Source organism: Molothrus aeneus, chromosome 5, assembly GCF_037042795.1.
Source record: "Molothrus aeneus isolate 106 chromosome 5, BPBGC_Maene_1.0, whole genome shotgun sequence".
In the NCBI taxonomy this organism is placed as follows: Eukaryota; Metazoa; Chordata; class Aves; order Passeriformes; family Icteridae; genus Molothrus; species Molothrus aeneus.
Window position 1 is genome coordinate 50518505 of NC_089650.1, and position 26696 is coordinate 50545200.

At 39.4% G+C, this 26696-nt stretch overlaps 2 protein-coding genes across 2 annotated transcripts in view; both read left to right on the top strand.

Annotated features, from left to right (window-relative positions):
• The window catches only part of MAPK12 (mitogen-activated protein kinase 12), a 33879-nt gene extending 24966 nt beyond the window's left edge, over positions 1–8913 (top strand). Inside the window, exons 7-12 of the mRNA XM_066550680.1 lie at positions 1500–1614; positions 2220–2291; positions 2883–2962; positions 3709–3787; positions 5350–5523; positions 6314–8913. Coding sequence (XP_066406777.1) covers positions 1500–1614; positions 2220–2291; positions 2883–2962; positions 3709–3787; positions 5350–5523; positions 6314–6384 — 591 coding nt within the window. The 3' untranslated portion in view covers positions 6385–8913. The remainder of the gene's footprint in view (positions 1–1499; positions 1615–2219; positions 2292–2882; positions 2963–3708; positions 3788–5349; positions 5524–6313) is intronic.
• Positions 8914–22074: 13161 nt separating this feature from the next.
• Positions 22075–25364, top strand: LOC136557158 (secreted frizzled-related protein 2-like). The gene is made up of 4 exons (XM_066550757.1): positions 22075–22361; positions 22887–23056; positions 23911–24003; positions 25054–25364. The coding sequence occupies exons 1-4, from the start codon at positions 22075–22077 to the stop codon at positions 25362–25364; spliced, it is 861 nt and encodes a 286-aa protein (XP_066406854.1).
• The last annotated feature ends 1332 nt before the right edge of the window (positions 25365–26696 follow it).

Consider the following 26696-nt stretch of genomic DNA (forward strand, 5'->3'; position numbering starts at 1 on the left):
GAATAGACTGTACCACACCTGGATTTGACCTGTTGGTTTTTTTTTTTCTTCCACCCTCCCTGCTGTTGTACTGAGAAAATTCATGTGCTGAATATGTACAATAAAAGCCATATATAAAGGTTTATACAAAAATTATATGTACAAAAAATTGCATCTGGTGAATCTTCAGTACCCAAAGAATCAGCCACAATCAAGTGCATTTAATTAGTATGAATAAAAAATGTCTCCCTTTGCATTCTGTTCCTGTTTTTAAATTGATTGGTAATCAGCAGTTATGAGGAAAACATGGAAATGATATTTCCAGTATGGCAATAAAGATAAGCCATAACATTTTTTATTCTTGATTTGTGAATGAAAATATAGTTTTCCTTTTTCTGTTAGTGCCAGGGAATGATGAAACTCTCCTGAAATATCTTAGAATGCTTAATTGCAGAGAGCATTACAAAAACATGACTCTTGGCATAGGAATGCTCAGGTGTCCCTATTAAAACCCCTGCCCTATCAATAAACATGTGCAGTGTGATTCACATGGCAAACTGTGGCTGCTCATGCAAGCTTCATGTTTGTGACACCTGTGTGTCACCATGGTTTATCTTCAGTAGAACTTGACTTACCCATGCCTCCCTGCTCTTGTTAGAAGCATGAGCTTTCCAATAAATACAAGCTGATTGTTGTTCCAGGAATGGAATTTTCTTGCTGTTTTCTGCATCTTCCGATGGTCCGTACAGGAGGTGCTTCTTAAGGCAGATTGTGCAGAAGTTGACAAAAGGCCATAACATTCATTTTTAATCTTGCTGCTGTACAGATTGCTGTATCTAGAGAGAAATATCTGAGAATCTTAGAAATAAGCTGAATTGTGCATAGCACTTTAAAAAAAATTCCACGGTTCTTGCATTTGTTTCAAAAGGTTTTTCTGTAATTGATGCTGGAGGTTGGAGAAGTCCTGATGGGACTAAGTGATGGTAATTCCATACTCTTGTTGCCAGTTTTCAATGTGACCTAGAGGAAGTCTTCCCTTGTGTGAGTTATTCATAAAGTAGAAATAACAATACCTTCTTTCTTCAGAATATTGTTGGAACACACTCTTGAATAATGTGCCTTCTGGGATATGAGAGCAGTGGACATTGTTTAAAATGGGTGCTGTTCTTTTAGCTGTAACTTGATACAGTGGTGATTCTGTGGTCAGGGAATTTTTTGTATGAAATGTGTCCAGTATCTTTTTAATTAATAAGTGAATAATTTATTATTTTCTTTACTGGTCTTACAGCTTTTGATGGTGCCATAGAAGTATGTAACTTGAAAAAAAATTATTCAAATCTCTCTGCTACCTCTGTCTTGATTTTTAAAATGAGAACAAGACACTTCAATGAGAAAAATATACAAAAATAAACTAATCTCTGCAGATTGCTCCAGTTTTGGTTTTTTCTTACAGTTGTAAACAACTGTATGAACTAGATAACAAGCTATCTGATCTAACGTGCTTTGTGCTTCCACTACAGATCCTGGATTTTGGATTGGCAAGGCATACAGACAGTGAGATGACTGGCTATGTGGTTACAAGGTGGTACAGAGCCCCAGAGGTCATTCTTAACTGGATGCATTATACTCAGACAGGTCAGTGTCTCCTCAAAATTATCTTAACAGAGCTAAAGCATTCACTGGATCAGGTGAGATATACACAAGGCTTTGTTTCTGAAATGAAGGTGGAAATGACTGTATAATTATGCAGCATTTCCTTGTAGATAAATTGCAGGTAATCATGTGGTTGTGAGTTTGGGGATTTTTATATATGTTTTCTGAGAGTAACAGAAAGTGCCAAGATTATTAGAAAAAAATTATTCAAATTATACAGACAGGACAGTCTGGTCTCTCTTCTTGTGCTCCTATAAAGGTGTGCTGATTTTAATTTGAACAGACAGGGAGAAATGGCAAATGGAGGGAATTCAAATAACACTATGGAAGTTTTTGAAAGTACTGAAAATTTACTTCCTATGCCTGTTACTGAGAAATTAATTCTGCATATTATGAGATTATCTCCAGTTTGCTCATTAGAAAGTCTGGTAGTTTTACCTGTGCTGTTCATCATACTTGGCAAGGCACACGTTTATTTTATAACAGGCTATGAAGGTAATTTTTATACTTATTTAAAATATGTTTTAAATTAAACTTTATGTACATTTAAACAGACAGGTTAATGTGCCTCCTGGTCTTTTTTTCAGTTGACATCTGGTCTGTGGGCTGTATAATGGCTGAGATGATAACAGGGAGACCTCTGTTCAAGGGAAATGATCGTATCCTTCAGTGAATTTATGATACTGATGTAAGAAAATTATGAGAGGTTGTTATGTGATACAGTAAGTCTGTTCAAAAATAGATGAGTATAAATTGAAATTAATAGTAAAATGGCTTGCAACTTTCTCATTAAATCATTATTTTATATCTGTACCACTTTTGCACACCTGCCAATTAAAACTTGTATTCCTGATTTTTTTTCAGTAGAGGTGATATTAAAATCACATCCAAAATCATCAAGTAGAAGGCTCTGTGATAAGAGAAAAGCCATTTTTTTCTTAGTGCATGCTAAACATGTGTTGATTGTTTAGATACTCTTAATATTCTTGGACTGATTTTTGTCCAAACAATACAGAACAAGCCTTACGATTTTAGAAAATTTTGCAGATGATTCAATTATGTGTTCCCAAATTATAGGATATTTTCTTTGCCTTTTTTAAGAGAAATGGAGAACTTTCATCTTTTATAAATCTTCAGTCATTGAATTAAAATTTTTATATTACTCTCCAACAGCAAAGAAATGCATTACTTTTGCAGGATGCTTACTTTCCTAATAGTGAAAGAATTTGTTCCTTATTTCTGGTATTCAGATCTGGACCAACTCACAGAAATAATGAAAATAACAGGTACACCAACGCAAGATTTTGTTCAAAAATTGCACAGTCAAGATGTGAGTATTCTGATTTGTCAGTTGGTTTTCCATGTCTTATTTTTCCTTTGAGCCATGCTCAGTTCTTAGGCTGAGGTAATACATATTGACTACTGATATGGCCCCTGATGGTCCTTCTCTGCCTTGACATCATTTGTGCACCCACAATAACTACTGGAAATGGAGGATGGAATGACAGAAAATTATCAGAACATTATTTAAATATTTCAAGATTCCAGTGTGTACCATATAAACAGCAGAGGTGATACATAGCAACTTTTATTGTAAAGGTACTAAAAGCACAGAGATATTCAGAAAACCCAGTTTTTTGCAAATGTCTCTTTCCTGTCCTATGTCAATGTCCTTCTAGAATTCTGAGGCCCTTCCTATAAAGAACCAAAATTTATTCATTAATGTAACTGTTCAGTTTTAATATAAAGGAATTACTGTATAAGGTTCACTTCTAGATATTGCTGTAAACTCAGTATGACATTCTTTCAAATAATTCACAGATATTTATTTGAATAAATATACTAAATATGGAGCACTAATAATTAAACATGAAAATTCACATGAAAATTTCTAAATCATGGTTTTAAAGTGATTAAAAAAGATTCCATTCAGGAAGAAGGTGAATATCATCAGAAAAAATGCATTTGTACAACATGCTGTCAAAATATTGTTGAGAAAGGTATTAAGCATATAGTTAATGTTGTCTCATTACAAAGGTGGCAATGATCTAGTTTAATATCCATGTTTCTTTTAAGGCAAAAAATTATATCAAAAGCCTCCCAAAAGTCCAGAAGAAAGATTTTGCATCCATCTTGAAGTATGCGAATCCTTTGGGTAAGGCTGTTTGTGTGTATGTGTGCAGCTTGTTCTTGTGTTTGCATTGGAGGCAGCTGCATTGTAATTCAGTCATGTGACAGGGGACGTGGTGGTTCTTGGGCTATTCTGTCTCTTGCTTTCCATAATTCATCATTTTGATTGTTGAAACTGAAGTTTAAACCCTGCCAGGAATCAGTTGTTTGTTAGAAGCATAAAAAAAATTAGTATGTTGTGTTTTAGGTTTCAATCTAGTACCTGCTTATTGGTTTTACTTGAGCAGTTTTCTCAAGAGCCCTAGCATATTAAGTAAATGTAATAAAAGTTTTTCTGTACTGTATTTGAACTACAATTCTGAAAGCCCAATCTGATTGGCAGTTGAAATACAAGAAAATGGAAAGCTGACATTTTAGTAATAGAATTAATACATCCTGAGAAACATCTGTGCATTCCTGAGAAATAATGGCTTGGATTCCATAGATCTTAACAGCCAGAAGAGCCTACCAACTGTGCATAACTGTGACATGACCTGAGGCAGGCAGAGCTCTGAAATTACTCTCCTTAAGCATTATCAATTCCCCAATGATCTAACACTAACAAGCCAGTTTTATTAGAATATTAATTAGGATAATTGAATTTTCTTAATTGAAGTTAAAATTTTAGGTTCAGATACAGTACAAATAAGTCTGATTAAGAAACAGCTCTTATCCTTACTACATGGTTAGCTGATGGGTAGCTACAGCAAGCTACACATTTCCATTTAGTTCTTAGGATGTCTTTTATCATTTCTGTGGCCATCTGGCTGCTTCAGGTCTGGAACAGTTTAAAGAGAATATGCAACATGGCAAGCAGAAGTTGAAGTGTCCCACACTTCTTGGGGTGAAGCATCACTTCCCACACTGCCTCTACTTCCTTTCAGCTGCTCTAAATCCAAGAACATCCTTTCAGGATAGAAAAACAGAAAATAAATGAATCATTCATCATACCTGTTTACACTAGTCCACTTTGACAGTCTAGCAATGGAATGAATCCAGAATCCAGCGAAGGGGAACATGCAGAACTTTAATGGGTTGTTTTGGCTGAGATCAAAACCACATAGCAGATAAAGTTAGCCCTGAGAGTCTGAGTATGGACAGCTGACCTGTCTTAGTGACCTTCAGAGTGTACTTGGTCTGGATTTGGTGACACAGAGCGCAGTTCTCACTCCCTGTTCACCTGTTCATTCAGCTGCTGTCAGGGGGTGGTGTACCTTAGAACCACAATAAGTGGCAGTGGTTCAAGACACCTGGGAAAGCCCCAGGCACAGTGGTCCTGGAGCCAGAAGCTGAGGAGTCATTAGCTGAGATGTTTTCTGTATTGTATACAGAAGCAAGGGAGAGCCTCTGCCTTGCATCAGGCTTTGTACACATCCCAGCTTGCTCACAACAGTCATGCAAAGAGGCCCCACTGGCTATAAATGGACATGCAGTGATTCTGTTCTGTTACTCCATGTATTTATTTGAAATACCTCCAGGGCAGTATTACTGTGTACAAGTGGAATCAGGTATGTGATCTGAATACACTGTTGGTTTTCTGTGCAATAGCTGTAAACCTTTTGGAGAAGATGCTGGTGCTGGATGCAGAGAAGCGAGTCACGGCAGCTGAGGCTTTGGTGCATCCTTACTTTGAACCAATTCACGATCCTGAGGAAGAAATTGAAGCTGAGAAATACGATGACACATTTGATAACATGGATCTTCCACTAGATGAGTGGAAGCGTGAGTTTAATTTTGTGATGTTTTCAGAATTAACCAGATTGAAAGGCCATGCAGAAATAAAAATTATCCCCCTTAATTAACTCCTCTGCTTTTGATAAAACAGGGTAAATAGACAGTATTAAGAGAAATGCTACTGATGCTACCAGTGTTCCTCTTACCGAGTTCTTGTGGAAGGATCTCTAAAGGTTTCTTCTCTGCTTCCTAACAGAGGCCATCCTCCATTTCCCGAATGTTTCTGTCCTCCTATCTTCTGGAACACAGAAAATAAACCATTTCTGTAACTTGACTTTTGGTGGATAGAGCAGGTGAAGAGATTGTGTGACTGTTGCCTCTACGGGATTGCAGTGGTTGCTGGCCTTAAAGTTAGAGTCTCTGAGGGAGAAAAAACATATCTGTGTCAGCAGAGATTTAAATCTAATCTTGTTTTCATCTAAGGTCAGAAGTTTGTAGTTTGGCTTTTAAGTGAGGCCCTCACTTAAATCTAATATGCTCAGTAACTCTTGCTGAGGATATTGCCCACTATACTCAAAAGTCAGTGCTCACATCCCTCTGAAAGCACCTATACCATTTCAGTATTGGGCTACTTTTTCAAATCTGAAATGGTGAAAAAGTCATGCTTGATTCCCTTACTTTTTGTACTCTTCCTCTCTTTTTGCCTGAAGAGGTCTCTCTCTTCCTGAGCTAGATCAGAGCCCAGCCATGCTGGGGTTGCACCTTGCTCATTCATGTTTGTGCAGCTCCTTTTCTGATTAGACCACAGCAATGCTATGTCTATTCTGTTGTTTTGCAGGCATTACATATAAAGAGATACTGAACTTCAAGCCACCACAGACATTGGACTCAAAGGAGACAGCAGTGTAATGGCTCAGTATTTTCAGAACTCAGAGGAAGGCAGAGAAGTTGTAAATGTTTGTGACATTTCAGGTGTATAAAACTTCTTATAAATAAGCCTATGTAATCTGTTTCATCTGCACTGTAACAATGTCCTTTACTCTGCATGTGGAAGTTGGTGCCTTTGGGCGTAGCATTTCAAAAATATCCAGAAACTTATTTCTGCCTACAAACTTCTTCCTTCTGCACAAAAGGACTCAGACTGCAATAACCTGGTGCCAACCTCAAAAGAGCCAGATTAATTCTTCAACTCAGACATCTGAAGAGAGCAAGTTACCACCCCAGGCAAGCTGAGAACACACTTTGTCTGATGTGCTGTGACTGCTCTCCAAGGCCACTAAACCGTCTTGAATGCAAGGGGTATTCATGTGACTTCCTGTGGAATATTTCGCTTTGCTGAGATGCCTGGGAAGGCTTATCATCTCCTGTTACCTCAGGGACTGCAGTGGGTAGCAGAGTGAGTGAGTACCTGCATCCCCTGTCCTGTGTGAGTGGAAGAGAACCTCAGAATTGTTGATGTTCTAGATTTTTTTCAAAGTAACCAGCATAGCAGGACAAGATTTCATAAACTTGCTAGGTGAACAGTCACTGGATATATAATCACTGTATAATATTTTTCCCTAAATACAGTGCATTTTCTTTGTATAGTAGACTAGAGATCAAGGATTTACAGGGAGAATTTCTTCAGATTTTCCTGAATTTTCCATCTTAATATTGAAATTATCTCAGACAATCAGCAGTGCTGATTTTAAAAATAAAGCTGCATGTGGGTCACTTTATAGGAAATGAAATGAGGACCAAAATGATAGACTTCATCAGGAATACCTGCAGCAAGCTGTTTTTTTTTACAGTGTACAAAGCTGCTACCAGGTGAAGAGTAATAATTATTCCCTTTTTTACTGATTTAAACTCATCTTACTTGGAAAAACATTCAGACCTTTTGTGGAGAGGTACCTTAGCAGAAGGAGTCAGCTTTCTGATGGGATACATAGGTTAGATGCTTCCTGAGTTCCTCTTACTGTCCTGTTATTGTATTTTCCTGGGTGCTTTGTTTGTAAGGGTCTCTGAGAGGTGGGAAAAAGAACTGGCAGACCTTTGGGAAGAACTTCTGTGTGAAATTGCTTGTCTTTCTTAAAGGTAGTATCTTCACAGTTGACTGTTTGGATGTGGGTTATTTCCAATGTAATACACTGTGGGTGTGTTACTACTGAGTGAAATGAATGTGAAAGAAGACATTTGATCCAGGCAGGTAGTAACTGGAAAAAAGAAGAAACTACTTGGGGTTTTTTTTTTGCTTTAATATCCAATATAAACCATAAGTTTAATAAAGGCACAGTTACTCTGTTTCTTTCAATGAATGTTTGAGTTACACCTGTAAATATTAGCATTTGTTTAAAAATTGTTTGTGATGAGAGTTGATTAGCTGAGGTGGACACCTAGAGAAACTAAATAGTAAGAGAAAACTTAAATTCATGTATTTGACAAGTCATTAAAAATGACAGTTTCAGGAATTCATTAATAAAAAGGAGAGAATGTATATTGAATCAAAATATTTTTTCCAAACTACAGGTTTCTCACAGAGGAAGGCATACTTAAGAATCATACTCCATTTTGCACTATGGCTTTCTGCTTGGTCTACACTTCTGTGTTACATAGAAACTTTTATTTTTTACAGGATAGATGTTGTTCCTTAGGATTGTGTTCTTTGGTCTTCTTAAAAGTCGTGGTAGAAAAGTGCCTCTTGGAATTAGTGGTGTTGATAGACTGAGTCAATGGGAAATGAAAAATGTCAAACACTTACTTGAAAATACTGCCTCTGTATTTTAAATGGATTTCAACATCCTAAATTCTAGCAAATGCCTAAAGTCTGGAGATAATGCAGATGGCTCAAATGTTAGTCAGACTAGGAGAGAGCATTTTTTTTAATTGAAAAACTGCTTTGCATTTTCTTCCCTAAAAGCTAACCCTTCAGTGGGCATTTCCACAAAGTCAAGCCCTAAAATCTTCCACTGGCTGAGGTGAACTTTTCCCTCCCTTAATTTTTACTTAGCATTGGAGAAGCAGCCAGCAGACATGAGAAAAACATAAAAATATAGTGTTAGCTTTTCTTGGTAGTGGAGAAATACAGAACTCTTAAAGTAACTGAAGACCTTGATGCATATGTCAGCAAAAACAGATGTACTGCTGTGCTGTCAGCAAATGGCAAAGCCAACATCAATTTGGTCAAGAAGTTTCTGTGAAGAGATTGAATTCTGCAGAAATGGCTCCAAGTGGCAGTAGAGATCATTAAAAGAACTGTGAGGTGAAAGCAGAAATACTTTGCAGCTGCTTCTCCAAAAGGAGAGACAACAGTTCCTAAGTTTTTATTTGCTATTCTTACTGGTGCTAAGCAACTCAGGTATAAGAACCCAATTTCTGTTTGCCTTAAAAGAGAAATGTAAATACATTCTGCATGTACATGAAATGTGACAAATAAAGGTTGTGAGTTTGTTTTTTACACAATAATGGTCTTATTTTCCTCATATGTATTCCCAGATGTACAACCAATACTGAAAATATTATTTTCGGTAAAGGGATCTGTATGAAACTAGTATTGTAGGTACATTTCATGTAATAATAGCTGCTGATACAATTTCTTTTGGAAGTTAGTCAGACCACAGATGCTAATCTTTCTCCCATTTTCTGAACCCAGAGTTGCCACAGAGCTGATCTGACTGTACTACTGTCACCAAATTATTTCTTAACAGCTTCTTGGATTTTACCAGACATCTCTGCTTTGTTCTTAAGGACAGGATTTTTGGTTTTTAAATGCAGTTGCATCTCTCAGCCTGATTTTAAAAGCCAGAGTCAGACTGATGGTCATCAAGCATATATATCTTTGAGTTGGACAAAGTTCCAATAGGTGTATGGGGCTCACATGCTCCCTGACTATTTTAGAGCAAGATTGTCCCTTTAAGTATTAGTTTTTGTTGCATTGAAGACTCACCAAATGTTGGTTTTTGATAATGTGTTACTGTGGGCTAGATGTGGTTCACACCTTCCTTTCTTGATTATTTTCTTTTTTTTAAAATAGGATATTACTGAGGTGCATGCTAATGTGTCCTGCAAAATGTGCTCAGAAGATGCACTTTGATCTCAATTGGGAATTACTGGGCATATGAGCTGGGTGGGATTCTTTGAGTTTCCTACTTTCTGATCTGCTGTTCAGAAGTGAATACCAGATGCTTCTGGTCTGTTACAGCTAAAGTTCTCAAAGGATGAAGCATCTGTTAGATGCTATCATTCACTGGATCTTGGTATAAAATAGCCATGTATTTTGATGGTCCCTGCAGGGACCACAGAAAAGAATAGGGGCTCAAAACACCTGCTGTCTCTGCTGATTAATTCTCTATCTCCTGCATATACTGGTGGCAACTGGTTGTATAAGCCAAACAATACCAGAAGCAGTTTAATGCACAGCAGCATTTAAAATCTCCTCCTAAGTCTTCATAAGAATTCAGAAGGCTGAGTTGGAGAAAGATCAAGGGAGGAGGACTGCCATCATACAGACACTCTTTGAAACTTTTGGAGTAACACTTAATGAGCAGCTCTTGTGCACAGATCCTTTGTAGCCTGTGGAGTAGAAATGTCTGAAAATTGTATTTTCATCTAGCAGCCATCTGCAGCTCTGAGGCATGGGACTGATGTATGCTTTTTAGCTACCAGGAACAGCATCCCACTAGGAGGTGAGCAGGGACAAGGAACCTGTTTTAATGATTCATCATTTTTATCTGCTGCTGTTTTACTCTGTGATGGGAGCTCCTTTATGCTTACCCTTGTTACTTCTCTTAACAGGAGTTTTCTACATTGTGGTCTGCTTCATGAGTAAGCAATGAGGTGTATTTCCCAGCAAAGTTAAGAGTGATCCAGGCATTCAGCTCTTACACCTTTCATTGAAGCATTTTGAATATGCTTTTACCTTTCAGAAGCAAAATAGACTGCCAGTGAAACAAATGAAATGCAAAGAATGGAATTGCTCAGGTCCTGTTTGAGAATGTTTTTGGTTTTTCCCTGCAATGTCCTGGGAGCACATGCTCCTGGGGAGCAGGTAAAGTCTCTTGCTGTGTTTGCATGGTGCCAGCAGCTGTGAGGTTCTTGTCAGAGTGATACTTGTGGTACCAACCCCTAATCCACTTCAGTCTGATCCTAATGGAAAAATCACTATTACTATTGCATTGCTATATCACAGCTGATAACAGTAAAATTGTACTGCCTTGAAAACCATGGGCCACAGGGGCCTGGGCCATGGCAGGTTTTTTTAGGCATTTTTAAAGTCCCATTTATACATGATAATTCCTGCTGACAAGTAGTACAACTTTGGCATGTACCCAGACATTTTGCTGTTCCTAAGGAACTCCTTACATTTTTGGGTTTGAGCCAAGTTTGACTTTTCGTTTTCATAGAGATGGTAGTGCTCTACTGTAAGGAGAAAAAAAACACAGCCACGAAATGTAATCAGAAAAACATTCACTCAAGTTTTCTCTAAAGCCATAGATCCGGCAAAGTGCTGCAGGTGTGGTTCATTTACTAGCACTGTCATGGCCACAGAGCCAGCAGTGCCTGGAAAATTGTGCTCAGCCAAACTGATGGGTGCATATGGCTGTCATCTCTTGTCTGTTGTTCTCCAGCCATGCAAGAGTAACAATGCAGCCTTTGTGAGGGGCTTGTTTGGGAAAGCCTGATGGGGAGCTCTGCTGTGAGGGTTATGAGAGCATCTGCAGGAGGTCACGATGCTTGGGCTGCTGAGACTGGGGGCCAGCTCAGAGCCACTGCAGCCAAAGGTGGCCCCTTCCCCATAGTGACCTTGGGGGGAGGCTCCCAGGCACTGTGGGGGCAAACCCTGATGGGGGGAGTTGCTTCCAGCAGAGGCTCCTGCCTTGGCCCTGCCTGAGCTGCAGCTCTCACTGCCCTGCAGCCGTGTCCCCGCTGTGGGTCCCACCAAACCACCTCCACTCGCAGGCTGATGTCACGGTCTGGCCTGTCCCCATCCCCAGGGAGGTGCCCTACACCCAGGGCTGGGGCTGTCCCCAGGTGCCCCCTGCCATCTGACCTAGATATAGTGGTTCACATTAAATTCGGGTCAAGTTGAAGAGATTTGTTGGCAGTGCTCCATAATAAATGGAATGAATGCGTATTTCTGTGCTGTTAGCAAAGCTACTCTTAAGTTGCTGTGAGTCTCCATTTGGACTAAGTATCATGACAACATCATTAATGAAGTTTTTCATACATGATGCATTAGTGCAAAAGGTAATTATTAGGAAAGAAAATTTCTGCAACAGAGCACAGATTTCCTTTAAAGAAAGAAAATACAATGCAGGAAGATTTTTTTGAAGGCATTACTAATATTGTAAATAAACAATCAGACTCATCAGAAAAGTAAAACCACAGCAGTGAGAATGTTGTGAACACTGAGATCAAGTCCTGCCTGCTGGCAGAGTGGGAGGGCTAGGTCACCAGGCACACATATAAACTCTAGGTCTCATGTCACCTTACAGACTTCAAGCATGACTCCCCATATGGCTTTCAAGCACTCTGGTAATGCTTTGTATTCAAATTGCTGAATTTTCCAGAACAGATGTGAAACTATGGCCATACAAAAATGAGTGAATATTTGGAGACTCGATGAAATGAGTGTGATTCTTTTAATGAACAGCTCACTATAATTACTTTTTCTACTAAGTATTGCCATTGCAAGTCTTTAAAACAGAACATTAACTATGTTTCCTTAGGTTTCTCAATGGGTTTTATGGCCTCTTATGCTTTATGGCTGGATTAGTGGTTTTGATCACCTGGATTTGATATGATTAATGTTATGAACTTGCTGTGTGTCTTCCAGCTTTTGAATTGCTTTCCATAACCAGTGTTTGGTATCATTAGAGTGATTTGAGATGTAAATTATTTATGTACAGGGAAAATTCCCTTTATGCTGTAACCTCAGATCTTAGCAGTGGGGTAAGCATGACTTCCCATGAGAAGATGCTCAGGGAAGGCTGAGGAGCTGAGCTGAGCAAGCAGAGAGCATTGTTGTGTTCCACACTCTGGCTTGCCTTAATTTATCAAATTCATACCAGTGGATGCCTGAGGGCTCTTTAGGGTTAATAAAATCTTCTCTAATATGGTGTTGTGACATCATCAGGTTCATACATCCTTTGTGATCAGCTAGGAGTTTTAAAGAAGACTAAATCTCTCTCTTCATGTTAGACCTTAGTAAACATGGGCATGACAGTAGGGCTGCTTGTGAAAGGCCTCTACAACAAATGGTCCTTTTCTCTTAGAAAAGAGGAAAATGAAAACTTGGAAGTCGGCAGAATTTGACGCACTAATTCCCTTCATTTTTCTGTGTTAGTTTTTTTACTCAAGCAGTATTACAACCAAGAAAATCAAATACAGCTAAGTAGCCAAGTGAATGTCCTCACACGTGTGGCCATGGACCCAAGCTGGCTTCTCCCACTGGAGTGTTGGGACAGAATTGCTGTGTCAGGACTTCAATAAGCACAGGGACACAAGTTGTTTGTTCCCTCCCAAAGATTGGCATATGCATCTGCAGCATCCCTTGCTGAAGCCAAGATATTAGGATGAGGTTGCTTTATTGAGCCAACCCTATGGCAGGGAAAGTACCTCCCTTACTGAATGCTTTTTCAACATCATGGACCAAAACCAAACATTTTATAGAATGTTGTGAAAGATAATGCACCAAAAAGAGCAAAAGAGTGGTCTGTGTATGCTGGCCACCTTTGTCAGTTCTGCTCACATAAGGGTCTGCCATAAGACACTGACATCAATAGGCTGTATTCTAACACTCAGCATAAGCAAAACAGGCAGAATATTGCCTTCCATGGTAAGAATATTGCCTTCCATAGTCATGGATTATGGAAACTGTCTTTGCCTTCCTTAGGTACAGAACCTGTCTGTCAGTAACTCCAGTACCTCTGTTTCATTTTGCTAGAATATCAGGGAGAAAAATGCTACTCAGCATGAAGAGAAACACATAGCATTTTCTGTGGATGTTTCTAAAAGTAGTTTGCTCTCTCACCAAACAATTCAAAGATCTCCTGTCCCAATACATTTACCATTAGCAATGCTGTAGTAGAGATGTAGATGTAACAAGGCTTATGGGGAGTGGCAATAGCTTTTATCAGACAGATGTAAGAGCAAAGGAAGAGAGCTGAGGAAGCTGTCAGGCAAACATGCACCTTTTATGGTGGGAAACTAGAGCTGCAATGACAAATCCTTTTTCTCTGGATGCTCCAGTCTAATTTCAAAATACTTTCCCCTCTAAACTATTTGCTCCTCTATGGTTTCCATAATGAAAGGAGCCTCCTGTGGAGACAGTTATCAATCTTTGATCACTGCAACCAGCATGAAACCCTTAGTGCTATTTAGAGAATGAAAATGGATCCTAAGACCAAAAAAACCATCAGCCTCTCCTGTCTAACTGTAAATTTAATTGTTCTCTGGTTGTGCCTCCCTGAGTTTCATATACTAATTAGAAGTAAACCATAGTTTTAGAGATCATTTAGGTACTGTTTGATTTTGAGCTATTTCTAAATGATTGCTCTACATTTTTTCTCATTTACTCAGCTCTTCTTGTTGTGTAGCTATTTAGGATGAATTCACCCATTTCACTTCCCAGGAGCTCCACTGGAAGGAAATGCTTGCCCTGGAATGAAGGTAAAGGGCTGTGAAGACCAAGTGACATAACATTCCACAGGCAGGCCCCACAGTCTGCTCCCAGATTAGCAAATGGATGCTGAAGTCTGAAGTCTGGGCCCTCTAATCCTGGCCTGCTGGCTCAGGGGCTCTGCCCAGGTATTGAAATCCAAATAGAGTTTAATCATGAGGGTGGAGACTCCTTTATCAGTGAATTTCTCTTCGAGATAGGGTAATAGAAACCAAATGTCTTTGATGTCAACAGAGGCAAGTGTGCAACATAAGCCATCACAGAGAGAAGGAAGGAGTCTGCCATCTGCCCCAAGGCTCAGAGAAAGAGAAGATATTTTTTCTTCCCTATCTTTTTGTATAGCATATTGCATCTATGCTTTCTCTTTTTAAAGACTGATCTGTGGTTTGTTTGGTTTTTGGGTTCTTTCAAATTGAATTCTCCCCCTTTGCAGAGAATTTAAAGCCTTTCATGAATACCAATGGGGCTGTCTCACAAAACAGAGGGGAGGGGTTGAAGTGGTTGATTCTGTAAATCTTAGGCTTGCTGTGGGAATGGTTGTGGCAATATGAATTGTCTTTAAAGGAACAATTGCTGAGGTTTTACAGATTTTGCAGGCCCAGCATCAGTGTTACAGGAAAGCCCTATGCATTCACCATTAAAGTGCATATAAAAAGATTCAATAAGAATACAAGATGCAGAATCTACTTACTTTTACAAAACTGTTCTACATGTCTTCTCAGACAGAAAAAAGACTTAAACAGTATTTACAAAGATACCGTCCCTGCATGATAAGAGAGAGCAAATCATAAAGGTTCAAATGAAAAAGTAGTGTGTGTGAAGCCATTATCACATTTGAAATCTAGACCTGCCCATGATGATCCACCTAATGCCTGGCACCGACCTGCCAGCTGTCTGCCACAGTGCTGCCCTCCTGCTGTCTCTTGAATTCTTCACTCCTCACACAGAGGTGTGATTTGGCTAAGCATTTGTAGTCAAAGCAGGTTACACGTAAGGCCAGTTTCTTCATTCATTGAACCTTGAAAAATGTTTTGAGTTCTTTGATATATGAGGAACACTGAAAAAAGTAGATTAGTTGCAGCTACAATAGCAAGTGTGTCTTTTGTCAGGATAGGAAGGTGCCTTAAAGGCTTCAAAAGGCTCCCTTTTGAGGTCATCCTTGTCCAAAAGGTATGGGTAAGGTAATATCTAAAATAGGGAGAGTGAAAAAAAAATATTCATGCTGTCAGTGATAATCCTTAGCCTTTGAGCACATAGTGCAGAACAGAAAAGAACTATTCCCATAAAATATTTGTATAGCTGTCAGGTAAAAATTATGTACCATATCCTGGACACACTGATTTGTGAAGCAGTTACTCCTGTAATTTGTAATTGGCACAGTTAAAAATACATTTTCTCAGAATCCCAAGAAGTTTTTGAATATTGTCGATATACGTATTAGAGTTCAGGACACACCTCTTTGTTTTGAATAGAGTTCAGTACACACCTCTGGACTTGAATTAAAAAATTTGCAAATGTTTTTAGTTAGAAAGCCCAAAATAATAAATCTCTTTCCAAAACTACACTAACATAGAAACCTAAAGCTAGGATTTATCAAGAAATTACATTTTCTTTTTGAAATTTTAAAATTCCATTCTACACTCTTAAAAACAATATGAATCCTGGTTTGGACAGAAATTTGTAAAAAAAAAAAAAAAAAAAAAAAAAAAAGCTGCCAAGATTCTAATGATCAGAAGCTCAAATTCATGTCCAGGATGTTACTTTGACTATTTCTTGGTAAGTCTTTGGTTTCACCAAGAACATTTGCAACAGGAATACTTGCTTTGATTATTTAGATTTAAATACTTATTCAGGGTCTGGAATGAGATTGCATTGTACTATCAAGGTGTGCCAGAGTAGGTTACATTGGATATGAGGAAATATGTCTTTGTGGAAAGAGTTATCAGGCGTTGCAACAGGCTGCCCAGGGAAGTGGTTGGGTCATGTTCCCGGGGAGCATTCAAAAAATTCAAAAGACATGTAGATGTGACATTTAGGGATGTGGTGTGGTGGGACTTTGCAGTTGTAGGTTTATGGATGGACTTGGTGGTCTTAAAGGTCCTTTCCAACCTTAATGATTTTATGAATCTATGAATAATTTTGTGAATCTACATTATTCAAGAAAAAAGTTATGCAAATGCCAAAGGGAATCTTGCTTAGAGAAGATTTGGCCATTATACCTGATTCAGATATTTGAAGCACATCTGTGTATTTGTGAAAAGTTACAGAAAGTATTTAAATGTTGCTTATTCAACAAAGTATTTAGGCTGAAGTTTTCCTTTTAAACAGGGCCTTCAGATCTGCTGCTTCCCATGGTGTGAAAGTGCATCAAGCCTGGCCTGCCGTGTGTTGTGAAAAGGTCAGATGCCAAGAGCATTTCCTGCGGGTGCCTGGGATGCACACAAGTTAAATGTGAAATGCTGCCAGGCGACTTAAAAGGGATGGGCTCCAGGCGTGCTGGAGTCAGCAGAGCACTCTCCCGGGGCTTACTTGTTTAACTGATAGAGCTATCTCCAGTGGCAGCTACAGGCCAGACGCGGTCTTTGTCTTATCTTGATGATCACTAGTTGGCTACAGACCGCAGACAAAGAAAGAATCGGGGAGGGCGAATAGACAAGGTGACGATGTTTACTTTCTCAATGGACTACACATAGCTGGGGGGTAATGTTTACTTGGAGCTGTTCCCCTTTCTCCCTAGGAAAGAGTTCGAGTCTACTTGTATTCCTTTATATTCACAGAGGATTAGAAACAATTCAGTGAGCTCTGTGTTTAACTTCACTTTTTATTTCATTTGGAGCTGTTTGTGACAGTACATGACAGGGGACTCAGCTATGATAGAAATTTGATAGAGGGGAAAGCCAGCATCAGCCCAGTTGCCAAAGACTGCAAAAGCTGCTTAAGTCTAAAAGAAAAGAGGAGCTTTTCTGTGCCTGAAATACATGATACTCCATTTGTCAAATAGTCCTTTCACAAAATTAAATCAGAGCAAAACAAAATTGAAATCCAGTATAACTGTCTCAAGACTAAAAAGAAATATATTAGCCAATGTAGCAAACCAATACCAAGGAATAAAAGTACCCTAAAACATTTAATTTTTTTACCTGGGGGAGAACAGAGAAGAATGGCTATTACTACTGGCTGTAGGGGGAAGGTGCTCATCTGGTACACAATCAATTGAGTAAAACCCTAAATTCAGACAGACTGTATTTTGCTCCCACCTGAAAGCCATTGTTTGGAATTTGCTTACCCCTGGAGCAAAACCAACAACACTATTGATCCGGCCATGGTTTTTATGGCTGAAAAACAAAAATCCACTTTCTTAACAACAACTGTGCCAGCATTTCTTTCCTATTTTCAGCCACCTTGAAAGCAAACAGCTTCACACAGGATTTAACCAATGTGGTGTTCACCACAAGGCTCTGACATGCAGCACCCAGGACATAGCCTAAAGGCAATTTTGTGAGTGTGCCTCTAGTAAGTCAGTGCTGGATTTCAGTTCTTCCTCTAAAATCACCTCACACAAATTGTCCTGCTCTGCATTGACAAAACATTGCTGGGCAGGACCTCCAGAAGCTGAATGGGTTGATGAACATGGTAATGTCAAAGCTCAGAGTTGTATGCCTGTGTTAGCTCCTAGCTGGTTAGAAGGCACCTCATCTTCCTGTGTCCTTTTGGCCCTGACTGACTTGAAATGCTACTTACCCAGTTTTTGTGCAGTATTCAACACCCTTGTGCTCTGAGTGATACTCCTGGGATCTGTGTGGGTATTTACATGCCCTCTCCCCACTCTTGTAGCATCTGAACACTTCATATTTGAATGTGTTCAACTCCAGCATCCCCTCATCATTGTTAACCAGGACAATCTGTGTGTGCAGGAGGACAGTGCAGCAGGGTTAAAGCTTCCAGAAGAAATGTGGCAGAGTCAGAAACTAAGTTTGGGTCACCCAAAGCATCGAATTTCTCTTTGACTATTAAAACAAACTTTCCTCTCAGTTAATCAACTGACAGTAGAAAGGGCAGTGCTGAGCATGCCAAAGCAGTGAGCCTGTAACAATTTCCATTACAGATTTATAAGGAAATGTAGTATTTCTGTCTTTTAAAAATTGAACCAATGCTAAAACTATTGTGAGAAATAAATTAATGAGGCCTTTTCAAAGGCATTCAAAGGCATCCATGACTTTGTCTCTGCTGTTTCACAGACACCACATGTGGCCTAATTATTTTTTTAATAAAGCAAAGGAAATGTTACGAAGTAAATCCTGCACTGCAGATTAAAGATGTTAGTTCAGCAAAGCTTTCATCAGAACAAGGACCACCTCTCCCCTGCCTCCTTACATGGTTACAAGCTTTGACCTTTGTCTGGGAGCCTTGCATCTCTGCAATTGACTCCAGTTAAAAATGACTCCAGCCAAATATTGCAACAAATGTTTAGATTAAAACCAAAAATCCCTACATCTGCAAATTTGCTCTCAACCCCCTGCTTTCTTTGAAGAAAATTTCAATCCTGTTTCTAACTGGGCTCTGATGGGTGGCTCCTGGTTAATCTCTGTCTGTCTCCCTGGTAACAGTCAAAGGAGAGGGCTCAGAGGTGGGCAGGGAGGGAGCCTCCAGCCGCTGCTCCTCTTATCAGGGTCCATCAGCAGGTGTCCCTTGCTCATATCCAGGAACAATAAATGCAGCCTGTGGCTAAGGGAACCACCACACGGCTTTCTTCAGAAGTCTCAAAGAGCAGTAGCTGGACTCCAGATTTTGAGATCTCTAACTGTATGCAGGCACTGCAATTGCCATGATAATATTTTTTTTTTCACTTTAGTCAGTCTTTGTTCAAACACCCTCTACAGACATATATCACTCCAAACAGAAATGCTGAGCCACCAGTTTTTGTGCAATCTGAAGGTTTAGATAGTGTGGCAACAGTAAAACAGTTTACTGTGTTCACAAAATCAATCTGTGTGTATATTTGCCTCATGGTTTTTTCCCCATGAAATGAGCAGCTTTTTGCAAAAAAAAAAAGAAAAAAAAAAAGGAGAATTTATGGCACAGCAACATGGGTGCTGCAGGTCATGCTTCTGCCCACATCTGCTGACCTGTAGCACTCTCCAGCCAATGGCAACATACTCTGCATGCTCACTTTTAATAACTGTTCTGCAAGACTCCCGCTAAAATTAAAATTATAAAGGCTTCCTGTCAAACCAAGTTAAAAGGTAACATCTGCTCATGAAGAACATGAAAATAATTGAGCCTGAACTGAAGCACTGTCCCTTACTTAAAAGTGACCCAGGAGTGAAAAGGATCTTAAATTGGTAAATTTCTTCATAAATTATGACACTGAAAATAGTACAGGGTAAGAAATTTGACCCACTTGAACCAAGACACTTCCAGAAGAGAATCACAAGCTCCCATAAATGGTTCCTGACAGAAGATGGCTATCCAAAATTACTGAATTATGGATAATGATCTCGCTTCACGCCACCCTTGGACCCGCTACGGTCATGGGCATCCATCAAAAGCATTTAGGCATGTTTTTCTCTTGAAACTGGTGACAATTCTTCAGCCCTTGACTCTACCAAAAGTCAGCTCTCCAAAAGCAGAGCATCAAAAGATAGTTGGATGCCTTTAAGAGACTAAAAGATACTTTAAAGCACAGCTCCACAGGGCTCATAAATGACCTCCTCCCTGGGAAGCCTGGCAAGAAACAATGCTGGGTCAGGTTTTAAGATGAATCAGGCTTTCTTGTAGGTTGTGAGACAGTCCCTGAAAAAAACACAGAGAAAAACATCTAAATAATTGAGAGACCAAATACTCTTTCTTACTTTATGTTTCATACCATTTAGAAATCTGCATGTCATACCATGCTCCACATGCTTCTTTCATCGGGGATCTTGCCACCTACTTTCAGATAGCAACCAGATGAGAGAAGTATTACAAAAGAATATCATTGGAGACAAAGAGGAATTTGATTAATTTAATAAAATTACAGGACAAAGGCCTGTGCAGTTGGCTCAGCCTAGATCTGCCTCTCCTCGGGTTAAACAACTTTGTGAAGTCGTCCACTGCAAAATGGGAGCAGGAGGAGCTGTGTGAAGCTGTGCCCTGCAGACATACCTGCATAGATTTAGCAAGGATGGGACTCTTACTGCAGGCTCTAACTTCCCAAGAAATACATGGAGCACCTGTCAAAGGGAAGCTATCATCAGGCCTAAGTCAGCCTGGTTAGGTATTCAGTTCCTCTGCCTTGAGGTGAGGTAAGGGATACAGAGAAGCCACATTTGCTGGGAAAAAAAAAAAAAACCATATGGCAACAAAGCATGAGAAGAAAAACTGACAGTTGTGTTAAATACATTTTTAGTTCCTGAGACCTTGCATGCTGTCTTTTTTTTCTTCTTATTTAAACAGATACTGTAATTTTACTAGTAGTTCAGAGTAAAGAAGGCAGCTAAGGAGGAATCAGTAGGGGGTTGTCTTTGGTTTCAAAGGTGCTAGGATTAGTAACCTAACCTTTAATTATAACCATGTAAATTATGTGTGATGCATTGTCTAAGTGTGCTACCTCTCAGTATAAGCACAAAAAGCTATAGTTTCTGAAGAAATGTATTTCAATCAAGCATCAGTAATTCTAGATGATACACTATTATGAACATACTTATTTTAGCCTAATATCCAAGACAGATATTTTACAGTAGATCCACCTACAAATTATTAATAGCTAAACATTTCTGCTAATAAATCATGTAACTAGGTGTGGAAATAAAAATTAACACCCATAACTTACTGGAAAAAAAGTATTTTCATCAAATAAAAAATCTCTACAAAAGAGAGATTTTTTATTTTTATTCATTTGTTTAGATCTTCAGCTTTTTAAATTCATAATTTGACTTTTCTGTTCATAATAGGTAAACTATGCATTACTCAGATCCTTTTTCATCTTAATTGGTTCCCAACTTCTCTATAGCAAAAAGCTGTACTAACAGTGATAACACCATTTTTTGGTGCTATGAACAGGAAAAGTACACATCTGGTACTTTTGCTTTCTACTACAATTTGCTACATATACACTTTAAAGCTACAATTTGCTTTCATATACACTTTAATATAATTACAATTTATTAATAAATAGTTTAAATGCTGCATTATTTGAGCATTTTTAAATGTAGACAGCTTCATTCAAAATAATAAAAATGTGTAACTGCTTTTTTTCCTGAATAAATACTGATAGCCACAACAGTGCTACAAATTCAATTCTATATTTTTAGGCGTCTATTAAAATTAATAGCAGTCGAGGCCTTTAGCATGTCGCAGAATAGTAATCCAAATTTCCAGTCAAAATACTTGGTTAATGGCAGATGTCTGTCTCTTTTACAGTGCTTGACAAAAGAAAGTGCCTCTTCTACATTGTAAAACTGTGGAAGAGACATGGGCCATTAGCACAAGCAAAACATTTTCACTAGATAAGTCAATCTGGGCTGTTTTTTTCTGTCATGTCAGCAATGTCTGAAAACAAAGGAGACACAGAAGCCCCAGGAGACAGCATGTCTGCCCAACCCTTTTTCTGGGGGATCTCTTAATTTGTTTTTGAAAGCACAGTGAGCCTTCCAGGTGTCAAAGTTTAATATGCTACCTAGCATGCTGCAGCCACTGACACCGTGGGATGTGAGAAAGGCTCTTCCAAATCAGTGTCCTTGGGGAACATACATCTATACTTTTTCTCCACCTCCCTGGCTGTCACAACAATCCCTTGATTAGGCAATAAGACCTGGTCTTGTCTCGAGTGATTTGATAAGCAGTTGATAACCAAGAGTTCATTAAGCTCTTGGGATATATAAGCCACAAGGTTTTCAGCATGCCTCTGCACTTGAGTGGTTTGACAGCTCCCTGTTCAGCAGCCCAGGAGTCACTGGAAGATGTTATTGACTGCAGAAATACTTGTTTTTGCCGTGAATGGTTTCCTAAGGGTGGCAACAGCCTTGGACATTGGATTATCCACGAAATGCGTAGTGATACCCAAGGAGATGGGCATGTGCCACAAGATTGGATACTCTGAAATGAGACTTCCCAACCTGATGGGACACACAAGCATGTCAGAAGTTATCCAAAAATCCAGCACCTGGCAGCACCTTGTAAACACAGACTGTCACCCTCACGTGAGGACGTTCCTGTGCTCCCTGTTTGCACCCATCTGTTTAGATACGTAAGTATCACAGCACAGTACAAAACTCCAGCCTTTATTTGCCAGAACAGGAATGAAATCAAATGAATGTTTATCATAATCTAAAGGTGATCTCTACTTTTTCTGAAGTAATTCTGTTAGCTTTTTTGTATACATCAGAAAAAAGAAAAGTACCGAAAACTTGTTCCACTTCAATTTTAGTTTGCCTTGGGAATATGAATGGTATTGGCAAAGGATATGATGTATTATTTTGTTATAGCTGAACTTTATTCTTATTCATTTAGCACCTACAGTGAATAGAATCAGGCTTATACTGAAGCTTTTCTCAGGTTGTCATAAATGCATTTTTAAAATCATAACTAAATATTGTAAGCTCAGTCCACACACAGACTGCTTACATAATTTTCACAGCTGCTGCTTCTGGAATGATATTATTATTGAAGGATGTTAAATGTCAGCAAGGATGCTGTACTTTGCCCGGGAATCACTGTTGCAATAGTTTCTGTTATCCCTGCGCTGCCTCAGCCTGGTGTTGCTCGCACACAGGTTCATCCATCCCTGCAGGAGCATGTGTGCTGCTGTCCGTGCCAGCTGCGCCCCCGTGCTCCTGTGCCAGGGGCAGCCCTGGCCGGCCAGCCTGGACTGCGACCGCTTCCCTGGCGACGAGGACACGTGCCTGGCACCGCTCTCCAAGGACTATAAACACCTGCACAAAGGTAGCTCGGGACGCTGAGGGGAGGGTGGCCGTGCCCCGCGTTCCTGGGACGCTGTTCCCGGGACAGACGCTCTGTGGTTCTGTCACTGCAGCCAGGCGTGGCTGTCCTGCTCCAGGGTCCGTGTGGATGGGCAGGGTGCCACCGCTGGCACTGCGAACTGCAGCGAGCCCAGGGCTGGAGTCAGAAGGGGCTGTGCTGTGGAGGAAGGCACCGCCACCCTGCGCAGCTCTGGGCACTGCCAAACACAGAGCACACCACGCTGGAATTGCTCATTACAGACTTATCTATGGCCCTTATCACAGATGCTTTTATGTGTACAACAAACTGGTTCTCAGGTTAGCTTAGGAAAATTGGGATGATTTTATCTGATTTTCCTTAAAGAAGCATGAGTTATCTTGGCATAAATGTTCAAATCTTCAAATACACTCACATTTACTAACTCAATGGAAAAGAGTACGGTTAAGTTGCTGCTAGCACACCCAAATTCATGTATATTCACAGGCTTAGTGCAGCTAATCCCAGAGGGACTGACAGAATTAGCCATCTAACCCCTTACCACCCACTGCAGTTGTGTTAAAAATTATACTGTATTTGTTACCTTATTTGTTGCTGATAATTGATCTTGTCAGTCAGAACAAGGGCTGAATGAGCATGGAAAATGAAACTCCTTTTCATCTCTAGCCTTGTTTTCAGAGAAGTCTGTTGACTTTTTACCTATTATCACTGGCTCTGTATTTGATGTGTATTTTCTCTGTCATTTCTCTGGTTAAACAGTGGGCTCTCAGCTTTGGCGGCAGAAAATTAAAACTAATTATTCTAAAAGATAACAATGAGACTTTTTAATTTCTTATCAGTCCTACCAAAGCCTACCTGCCAGACTTGCCCAGCAGTGGAGGAATTCTTTACACACAAAAGAGTTCTTGAAGTTTTCTGTGACAGTAACTTTGGTAAGTCCTTGCTAATGTACCTGCTGTTAGAGAGACTAACAACTCTTCTTCTAAACACTTTAAAAGTAGGATTACAATTAGTGACAGTTTCTGCAGGGATTTCAAAGGATTAAGAGTTTGGCTGCTAACTTAGCTTTAGGTTGATTTTCAGAATAAGTTATTTCTAATCTAAATATAAGGAGGATTTATTGTGCATGAAAGATTTATCAATGATCTGGTTTCCAGCCAAATAGCTGTTCTGGTCTATGCTTTATGGAAAATATTTCTGTCAAAAGCAGCCAAATAAGCAAGTTTGCCTTTTATTAGCACTTAAGCAGAAAGTAAAGCTTTAGTGTTTTACCAGTATATGGTGTATCTTTGCTACTTTTGTGAATGAGTTTTTTTGTGATACCTAACTTACTGAGAAGGAGACTCAAAAAATCATATCAGTAGAAGGAATTCTTACCTCCTGTTGTCTTGTTGGAGTGATGAGTGGAGTTTGCCCTAGAGACTTCCTGGAAAGTCTTTGATGGCAGTGCAAGGACTTTCAGCAACTTTGGTTGACATTAAATCAAGAAATACAGACAAATGTCATGCTAAAAAGTGTTGATGGAGTCAAGTGGGGTAGGCAGTGCCTCTAATGAAAAGGGAATATCTAAAAGGGTGGTATCAAGAAGCCATTTTTGCCTAGGGGTTCCACACAAGGACAAGATGAGTTTCAGGAAAATTGCTTGGGCAGTTGCTGGGCAGTTTTGTCATACAAGAATAAGACCAACAGCTTACAATATGTAATTACTTGAAGTTTGATATAACATGGTGATGGTAAAAATAAATTACTCACACTTGTGAAAATATTTTTTCTAGTCACCTAATTTAATGGAAAAAAACCCTTTACTACATAAAATTTATTTTTCAAAAATGCTTTAAACTTTAGCTGGAAAAGGCTTCACTACACTCTGTCAACATAAATTATGAACATATTCTTAAGAAATTTTCCTGTTTTCACTGGTGCTGTTTTCTATTGCACTTGAGAAATGGTCTGACTTGCACTTCCTTTTCGTTTTTCCATAGCAGTGAAAGTAAAGCTGTCCAAGAAGAGAACAGCATTTGAGGACCAAGAGTATAACATTGAATGCCAGGTGGAATTCATTACCCAGGGCTCACTGTTGCCCTATGAAACCCAGAGTATGATACAACAGTGGCTGCTAATTAATGAAAAATGTATAGAGAGGATGAGTCCCACCCACCGTCCCATGGTGTATCTCCTTGTGGGGAACATTGAAGAGGGCATCATTTTGGTAAAACAGGTTTATCGCTGGCAGAGGAAGGACTCCCAGCTGACTTTGGCCACTCAGAAGTGGAGACAACATAAATGCTTGTAAATATTTATCATATTATTTGTAAAAAGATGATTATATTTCTCATGCCAAACCTATCTTGTAAATAAGAATGTATTATAAGTTGAAAATAAAGCTTTCATTTCCTTTTAAATAGTATTGTAAGTTGAACTCAAACCACATTTGTATCAGGTTTCCTTTTGGTAATGTTAGAGCTACTCTTGTCCTGTTGGAACTTGGACAGCTATGGAAAAATCTTTCGTTGAGTTATGATTAAAACATTTGTAATATGTGAGAAACCCAGCATAAACCAGTTTCAAATCCAGCTGCTTTCAATGTATTTGTCTATACCACTTGCTCTACCATTTTCTCCAGTTACCTAAACTTTCCCTTGCCTAACGTGTCATGAATCTGCCTCATTGTCTCCCGTTGGAGTACTTTGAAAGGAGGCAGCCCTCTGCTGGTCGCTTTCGCCGGAATCAGAGTGGAATCAAGAGAAGAATAATTAACCCGGTATGTTTGGCCCCAGTCGCAAGAAAATTTGGTTACTGGGTGCCATAAATCAGATCCCTGCTACTGAAAAGTCCCTTTTCATTTTCAAACACATTACAAAAGTTAATGTATAAAATTTACCCGTTCTCCAAATGATCTGCAGGGAACTAATGGAATCAAAACATTAAAAAAAAATTACAGTAGGCACATGATTGGCATCCTCATGGTCAGTGCAATACACTGAAATTAAAGACTACATGAAGATGGACAGAACTTGACTTCAGTTTTATAAATGTGTATAATAAACACAGTAACAGGTGGTAATGCATAAATTAGAAACTATTTCAATAATACAGTGTCTATTACTATACTTTCTTGAAACAGATACGGGGAAGGCTTATGGGCAGTAGATTTTTAAAATTCGCACCTGTAATGATCTGGGGTTCGGATACATTCCCCAAAAGTGCAGGTTTGTATCAGGTTATTGAATGTGACAACACCTGTTCCATCACTTTTCTACCATGAACTGGGAAAAAATCGAGGAAAAGAAACCAATAAAAAAGTAAAATAAAAAATAATAGAAAAAAGCGGGGAAAAGAAACCAATACGAAAGGCGGTCAGTAATGAAAGACGCTGTGCTCACAGACGGGCCGGCTGCCCCAGCACGGGCAGGAGAGGCATCAGCGCCCGGGCCCACTCTGCGGAAATGGAGCAGTCACCCCTTTGGTCCCGGCTCTTACTTTATTTTTCATTATGCCAGAGGATGCCACACAGCCCGGGGCTGGGGGTGGGTGTTTCGCTCTTGGGTCACTTCCACGCTAAAACCCCTCGAGCGGTTGCACTGCCCGGAGCTCCGCAGCGCCGCTGGAACCGCGCCTCAACCGC